General features: G+C 38.4%; 1 protein-coding gene across 1 annotated transcript; it reads left to right on the top strand.

Moving 5' to 3' along the window:
* The first annotated feature begins 848 nt into the window (after positions 1-848).
* LOC148100571 (protein S100-A1-like) lies at positions 849-3,059 on the top strand. The gene is made up of 3 exons (XM_087848409.1): positions 849-954; positions 2,240-2,389; positions 2,735-3,059. Exons 2-3 carry the CDS (start codon positions 2,249-2,251, stop codon positions 2,879-2,881), a joined length of 288 nt encoding a protein of 95 aa, XP_087704535.1. The 5' UTR covers positions 849-954; positions 2,240-2,248; the 3' UTR covers positions 2,882-3,059.
* Positions 3,060-8,364: the final 5,305 nt, after the last annotated feature.

Raw genomic sequence — 8,364 nt, 5'->3', positions numbered from 1 at the left:
TAATGGATGGTTTTATTCCCCCACACGAAACACAGAGTGTTTAATCTCCAAGTAGTATGTTCCTCACACCAAAAATAAAAGGCCAGTCTGGTCTCACCTGCTGTCTCAGACCAGAGAGGACCTTTTTTTTAAAAACTGTTGCTGTAGATACCAAATGCAAGTCGGTTTGGTAAATTTTTAACTAGCATGCAAAAAGCATTGGCATTACACAGGCTACCAGGAGATACTGATGCAAATCAACTCTTAACAACCTGACCCGCATTTCATTTGCATTTCTGCAAAAGTCGAAAATTCTAATACAATCAATATCTGACTTGCAAATGATATTTAAAAAAGCATTAGTTAATTAGCATTAGTGCTTGATAAGCTTACACAAGACCCTGGAGAGGAAAAGGGGAGGAATACTACAGCCAATTTGTTTTATTCTTTATGTTGCTGATTTTAATTTTGGTTGTTTCAGATTAACAAATTTTCAGCTTTTAGGCTGAAATCCGGGATATTCGTTTGCATTTTAAGATGGAAATTGAAAAACCTTTTCTATAGATTTTTCAAGTTTCACTCGAGTAATATTTGTGCTTCTAATGCAACATTAATACATAACTGGTATATATAATATAGCTTACCCTGAATTACATATAAACACATGTACCCTCACTAACCATTTGAGTATCTACTTAATGTGTAACTAATCCCTGTTGCAACATAACTATATAAGGTTGGGAAAAAGAGTGAGTGGTGTTTGTCCTGCAAAGTTTTAAGAGCTGAGGTTGTTGCCATTAATGGCAATCCAGTTCAGTGGTGAAAGCGCTGATGATGCTGTTCAGAGGGAGGTGCCTATCTGATTAAGGTTCATTTGCACACAGGTGAGAGTCACTATAAGTAATGAAGTGAGAGCTGTGGTGAGAGCTCAATTTGATCTACTTTCAACAGAACCTGTTACGTGTCACTGTCCAGGTGAGTTACTGATCTTTTTCTTTTCTTTTTCATCCATTGTTTTGATGTGCAGTGGTAATGTGAAGGATTTTTTTATAAATGTTCTTTTTTGTAGAACTACTTGTGCTGTAGTTGGAGTCGCAGTTAATTAACACCAGCTTCTCATTTGACATTCAAAGACTTAATTAGCTCCCTGATCACGCTGGGAATAAATGATTAACAGCAATCATTGAGAATAATTAGGGGAATCTGATGCCACATCATTTGGAGAAGTGATTTTGCAAACTGTAGATATTCACACAATCTCTCACGTACACTATAGCTCGTGAGAAACATGTTACTCTTCATATAGGCTAAAATATCATCTAATAGTTTTGATGATGGAAATAAGACCATACTCTAAAATTAATCTGAGGTTAAAGGCTATTTATATAATGTAATGCAACCAAGAGCAAAATCTATATTTATCTTACTGTATGTGCGACCTGTCCTGGAGGGGGTCTGGCTTTTGTCTGCTACTGGTTTGTGAGGAGGGGTGTGTGAAATGAAACTGCTCTCCTGTATAGGCTTCTCAGGTGTCTGATAGTGAAAGGCTGGTATAAGGTTAGACACTAGAATTGTCTGGTTACCATGCTGCATTATTAGCAGGCTTCATCAATTGAAATATGTTTGTTTCATGAGACATCATGCTTCCCCAGCAGTGCCATATGATATAGAATATCAACACGCCTAACCAAGAAGTGGTCCCTCATCGCGTGTGCGGGTGTTTTACCCCCCCCCCCCCCCTTTTTTTTTTTCTCTCTCTATTTTAAATGTCTTGAAAAAAGTATGTGGGGCGGGGGGGGCTACTCAGTGAGTCCAGCTTGCTACTTGTTTGAGTACTTGCCCTTTAATCTACAAAATGTAATCTGATTCTGGCTATAGTCCACTGTACAAATGGCCGTAAGCCATACCCAATCTTTCTCTGTCATTGAGAAATAAAAATGCAGGGAGGGACGTGAAACACAATCATGTAACCTGAGTTTTTCTATGACTACACAGCAAGTGTGTGAAACACAGTTTTGCCTCATTCCTTTTCTAATTTGGTTTTGCTGGAATCATCCCAATCTGAGTGCCAGTGTATTAAAACAATTGTAATGAAAGGTTTCTCTTAAGCTTTTATAGAAACTGAATGACTTTTAGTCCCTCTTTGTATCTGTATATCAAATGATGGCTGGTGCTCCCTGCTCTAAATCTAAATGGTATATTCCATGTTTGGAATGATCTCTTTTGTGGTTAATTTATCCTTCCCTCTTCTGATTTTTAGAACTGCAAAATGAGTGCCAATCTGAAAGGAGCAATGGTGGACCTCATTGATGTGTTCCACAAGTATTCTGGAAAAGAAGGTGACAAGTACACGCTCACTAAATTGGAGCTGAAGAATTTGTTAAAGCATGAACTTGGAGAGTTTCTGGAAGTAAGTATCTGTTGCTTAATCATTTTTTTCCTTCTGAAGCTGACATGAATAATGTATAATTTTAATGTATTTTAAGTTTTAACAAAGGTAAATCACCATGGTGATTTCCAAAAGAACCTGATGATTTCTCAGTTTCAGCTATATTTTGAGGAAAAAGTATTTTATTTGCTTTTTTTTTTTTCTTCAACTCTATAATGTTGGCCAAAAAGTTGGTACCTGGGCAAATGAGGAGAACATGCCTATGTCTAAAGTAGAAGTTATTTCCAGACTATGCAAATTGAAAATGACCAGCTCCATCATTAGGATTTGCACTTGGGGAAACTAAACTTGTTGCTCCCCTTTTAGGGCCCCAATGATGCTTGCGTGGTGGAGAAGATTATGCGTGAACTGGATGACAATAAGGATGGTGTGGTGGACTTCCAGGAGTTTGTTGGTCTGGTCGCTGCACTGACTGTCGCCTGCAATGAATTCTTTAAAAGTGATTCCTCTTAAAAAGGGGGAAAATAAATGCTTATTACTAAATAACTTTTACGGCAGAGTCAGTCAGGGGTTCAGAGGTTTCAATCATTTTGGACACTAGAATGTTGCAAAAGATCCACTACTGCTAATAAATCAATGTTTTTGTTCTGTCCTTGGAAATGCTTCCATCCAATAAAAGTAATTAAATGTGTGTGTTGTCCTTAGGATGCATTTGTAATGGCTCAATAAGTTTACCCACATAATTTACGTATAATAAAACCTGTCAACAGGTTTAATTGGCTTCATAAGCTTTCTAGCAACTTCAAGCACCACCTAATGGCTAAGTCTTGGCTAGGAAAAGCGTTGGTCCTAAAAAGTAATTTTAAAGTTGGCTTTTGTATCTCGCCCATATTTTTAAAAAAAAAAAAAAAAAAAAAAAGCCTGGAAAGAAACTGACAGGGTTTAAAAACTTATAATAGCCGTGCCACAATGGGCTTTATCATCTTTCAAATTGGAGTGTAGGGCGGGGTCTATCTTCAGCCTCCTGTCTCTGATTTCTGGAATCCATCTAAGTAGGGTAAGCATTTCATATGCGTCTCATCCTAAAATAAATCTGCACTATCGAGGATGCACAGAAATATTTCTACCTTCAATACAAAGAAACGTACGAACCGTGAGGGAAGGGGAGCTCTTTAACAGCATGTCCTTCTCATTCACATCTTTCATTTAGCTGATCAATATTCTGCCCTTTGATTTGGACTTCATAGATCCCACGGCGGGGAAATTTGTGCGTTACCTCAGCTCAGGTTTCTGTGAATAAAGCTGCTGTATCATGTTGTGAATGTGAAGTGGCCTTATAAAACACACCAAGAGCATTGTTACACCTGAGACAAAAGTGGACTATAAAAACCCTACTTAGAATGAAGTGGTGTTAAATGTCATACTGAACTGGTATAGCTCCTAAATGACAGGTTATCTTGGTTCATACTTTGATACTCTCATGTCTCTTCCTCACTTCATCATCATAGGAGCAACAAGCACACGAGATGGGGAGTTGAGGTTGTGCAGTTCAGTAAATGAAGGGGGGGAAGGTGGTGATAGCTGCCATACTTAACCCAATAAGAATGCGGCTCTAGTCACCAATGATAATTTGGCGTAAAACAACACTCTGCTGTTTTTAGCCTCAACACTGACTCTAGTTTATTTAATCCGTTTTGTGTTTAGTGCCCTTAACTATGGGCTTACAAGTGCTGGTCTTTTTTTGTTCTGAAAGGATTATCCGGATCAGGGATAGTAAATGGCATCATTCCAGGGGGCTTTTCATTACATGGCTGCATGCCTTTTCAAATGAGGAAGATTGTGAAACTGATAAACGTTCATCTAGGCAAAAAGTCAAAGTGTGCTGTCCATGAATGCATGCGTGTCCCTGAACAGGTGCAAGGTTATTGGGTGTTTGTGACTCCTAAAATCTTTGTCCTCACTTCTGCAGCTGAAGCACTAAACATGTAGAAAAAAAATTCACACAGAAAAAAATGTTTGAATTAGCATAATACCCTTTGATCGAAAAACAATCACTACTTCACTTTGGCTCAGGACAGCAGTGTTCCACTGGAAATTTCTTTTCAAGCATGAATCAAGAAATTGCTTTCAAGATTGCTTCATTTTTATGTTATTCAATTTAAATAAATTGAGTGATTTGTTTACCCTGACACGTAGCCAAAAATGTATACAGATCAACAGACCTACGTTTTTAGGTAAATCTGAACAATTAAATCTGATTTTCCTCAAAAAAGAAGCTTTGCTTTGCCCTGCCTATCCTAGCAACGCTAGCTTTGCCTCCTTGTTCACACTGACACAAGTAGGTCAGACAACCATTTAAGGTTAAACACAATGAAACTGCACACAATGAAGTCTAAAGAAACTCAATACAGCTCCTTATAAAGCTGTAAAGCTTCATTTATATTGTAAGAGCAGGTTGGTTAACTGACGTTCTCCTCGGAAGCACAAGCTCGGGTATCATGACACTGCTGCTAGCAGACAAGGCAGGTTTGTCTGTACTGTCAAGGTCCACCCTGCTGCCACATGGTGGCAGTGGATTAAGCTACAAATGCAGATTCATAACTGATGAAGCTAAACAAATTATTGTCCTGAATGCACTTTTTGGAAAATGTCAAGATATAATTTCACACAATTCACCCACCCTTTCTATACAGTGTTCTGAAACAGTGAATGCAGCAGAATTCCCAAACTGTAATTTCAGTTTCCGCTTTATTGCAATGAAATGTATTTGACGAGCAGAACACAAGTCTCTCAGTAGTACAGAAAATAAATAAATAAATAAATAAAATAATAATAATAATAATTATTATTATTATTATTATTGGTCCCAGTGGTAATCGGAGCACTAGGTGTGGTGACTCCCAAACTAGGCCAGTGGCTCCAGCAGATCCCAGGAACAACATCGGAGAGCTCCCGAGAGCTCTCCGATGTTGTTCCTGGGTAGACCTCTGGTAGAGGATTACTCATTTTCATTACTTTATTATTGTAATACTAGGAATAAATAATAAGGGAAGGACTCTGGATAAGCACCACGAAAAAAACTTGTGGCCATAGTATATACAGTATTCTGGAGAAGGTATACAATGTCACTGTATGTGCATGTGTGTGTCAGACATGCCTTTTAAGGACATGAACAGGAAACAGCGACAAAAGGAGCTATGTGAGGCTGCTAATGTCAGTGGATCCCTCATCAAATGGATTAAAAAGAGTACAGGTAATAATAATAACACATGTACCAGTTGCATTGCAGAGGTATTCAAGTAAAAACAAATAATAAACACAATTCCAATGTTTTGGTTCTATAACATTTTTTATCATTACTTTATTAAGGATTAGGTCCAAGACTTGTGGATAATTAAATATTAGTTTAACCTCCTAAGACCCGAACTCTTCCACGGCATGCATTTATAATTTCTCTTTCATATTTGGGCTGATTGGGACCTGATGAATGTAAAAACAAAGAATTACCAAAATTTTAAAATTTTGATAGAACAGTAGCAGTATAATGTCCTTATAAGTGGATATCAGGCCCTTGTAGAGCAAAATTGAGTATTTTGGTCTAAATAACCCAAAATGTGATGTCCACATATATGGACGCCAGGTCCTAGGAGGTTAATGCAATAGCAAATTATGCCTTGTTCTCAGTTGGACAGCAAGTGGAGAGTAATAGATGAGATGAGGAGATGGAAGGAGGAAGAGAGGCAAAGAGTGAGTCAGTTTATTTAATCGCTTGACTTGTGATTACAAGCGCTGCCATCAATCTTTGCATTTTATTATTATCTCATAATACTTACTTAATCAGCTACCATCTCTCCTATGAACTTTTTAATGTCTACAGTCTCAGATCAACACAGCCCTGCCCTCCAGCACTATCAGCAGCAGGAGCAGCAGCAACCCTTCAACAGCAACATTGCACCCCATCAGTAAAACATAGGCTCCATTTGCTTTGCATTGTCCTCACCCTATAACAACGATATAGCATGATGCGATTACATATTAGATTCTTGATGAATGTGGGTTGTTGTTATTCAGTCTGGTTCTAAGTACCCCTTAACTTTGAGCACCTGCCCCCCTTCAACTATCTCTGCATGGCCCTGCTTATAACTGGCTAATAGGCCGACTAAAAGGTAGGGCCATTATTTCTAGGGGAAATAAGTTATTGTCTCAAAGCGATCCTGTTACTAAAGCTGTTCTCCAACATTTTATGGCCCAAAGATACTAATATATGTAATAAATGTGATGGTTCATTTGACAAAAGTCTTTAAAAAATAATTGGATAATATGAGTAATGTTTCAATGGCAGCACGGTGGCACGTGGTTAGCACTGTCGCCGCACAGCAAGAAGGTCCTGAGTTCAATTCCACCATCAGGCCGGGGTCTTTCTGTGTCGAGTTTGCATGTTTTCCCCGTGTTTGCGTGGGTTCCCTCCGGGTACTCCGGCTTCCTCCCACCGTCCAAAGACATGCAGCTTGTGGGGATAGGTTAATTTAATAATCCAAATTGTCACTAGGTATGAATGTGAGTGTGAATGGTTGTCTGTCCCTGTGTGTTGGCCCTGCGACAGACTGGCGACCTGTCCAGGGTGTACCCCGCCTCTCGCCCTATGACAGCTGGCTCCAGCGCCCCCCGCGACCCTGAAAAAGGATAAGCGGAAGTGAATGGATGGATGGAGTAATGTTTCAAACAAAAAACGTCCCTGCAAGATAGTCATGAGCACCACCTAGTGACTGTTGGAGTTAATTTTTTTACGTGTGACATAATCATTTATAGCAGGGGCGATTCTAGAATCAGAGCTTTGGGGGTGCTGAGCACCCAGAGAGCTGCCCAGCCAGGCAAGATAAACCTGTCTCTGTCAGTCCCTGCATCCTTAAATGTTGTCCCAAGTTCTCTCTGACTGTCACTTTGGTGCATTTAAACCCCTGTTCCTCCCTGTCCTCATCATCTGTTGTATTCATCTCCATTATCAGTCATCATAATTTTACCATCTCTGTGCAAGTCTGCAAATTTCTTTATTAAATCATAAGTTTCTTAAATTCATCAAGTCTCTCTGTGCCTGGGTCCTCGTCACAGAACATGACATCACTGTTTTGTACATTTTAACACAGTTTAATCCCACATTTGTGAAAGAAAAGCAAAACACTTTTTTGAAAAGTCTGTAACAAAACCATCAAATCTGATCAAGGTTATTTAAATGCTGCTAAAGAAGAATGGATTGGAATAAAAAAAAATACATATCCTAACCTTAATTACTGGGTGAGAATAATGAATGATGCTCATAGTGAGTAAGAAGTAAACTGAGTGCATTTTTTGGACAGAGATTCACTTTTAATGTGTATGTATAATATAATACAGATGCATAAAAAACACTCCCGAAACAGAATAAATTGTTACAAATAAATTATTACATAATATTAATAAAAACTACAAAAATGGAGGCAACTTTGCCTGTGGTAGAATGTATACAATATGTACAATGTATGCAGATACCAATTTTACTAATTTAATAATACTAATTTTCTGTTGTAAGATTTATGAGTTTCATGCTTTCATAGTGGTACTTAGGAGAGCTTGACATTTTATCAGGTGGTACACACTGTAAAAAGTTTGAGAAACACTGAGAAGTGTATGTGTGCTTTTGGAAAACATTTAAAGCTGCTGTACAGAATCTTTGAAACAAGCTTAAAACATTTTTAGAATATAAGCAGAGCACTCTGCTTCTCTTTACAGCTCCTCACTCCACCAGGGCTGTTTGGCACTTTCTGACAGTGTGCAAATGTGACGTACGTACTGCGGCAGTCATACAGACAACTGGATGGTCCAAAAGCTGGCCTACCTATTACTGGCTGAGGTTTTAGAAGAGTTGTGGCTGAACCACATAAAAATATATCATTAATTTTAATCTCCCCAATCAATTATAATGTTATGTTGGAATGTTGTTAAAGAGGGTCAAAATGTTT

The sequence above is a fragment of the Neolamprologus brichardi genome, chromosome 11, assembly GCF_056152115.1.
Source record: "Neolamprologus brichardi isolate AB-2024 chromosome 11, ASM5615211v1, whole genome shotgun sequence".
Classification (NCBI taxonomy): domain Eukaryota; kingdom Metazoa; phylum Chordata; class Actinopteri; order Cichliformes; family Cichlidae; genus Neolamprologus; species Neolamprologus brichardi.
Note: the sequence above shows the minus strand (reverse complement) of the source record. Positions and strands in the feature narration are given on the sequence as shown.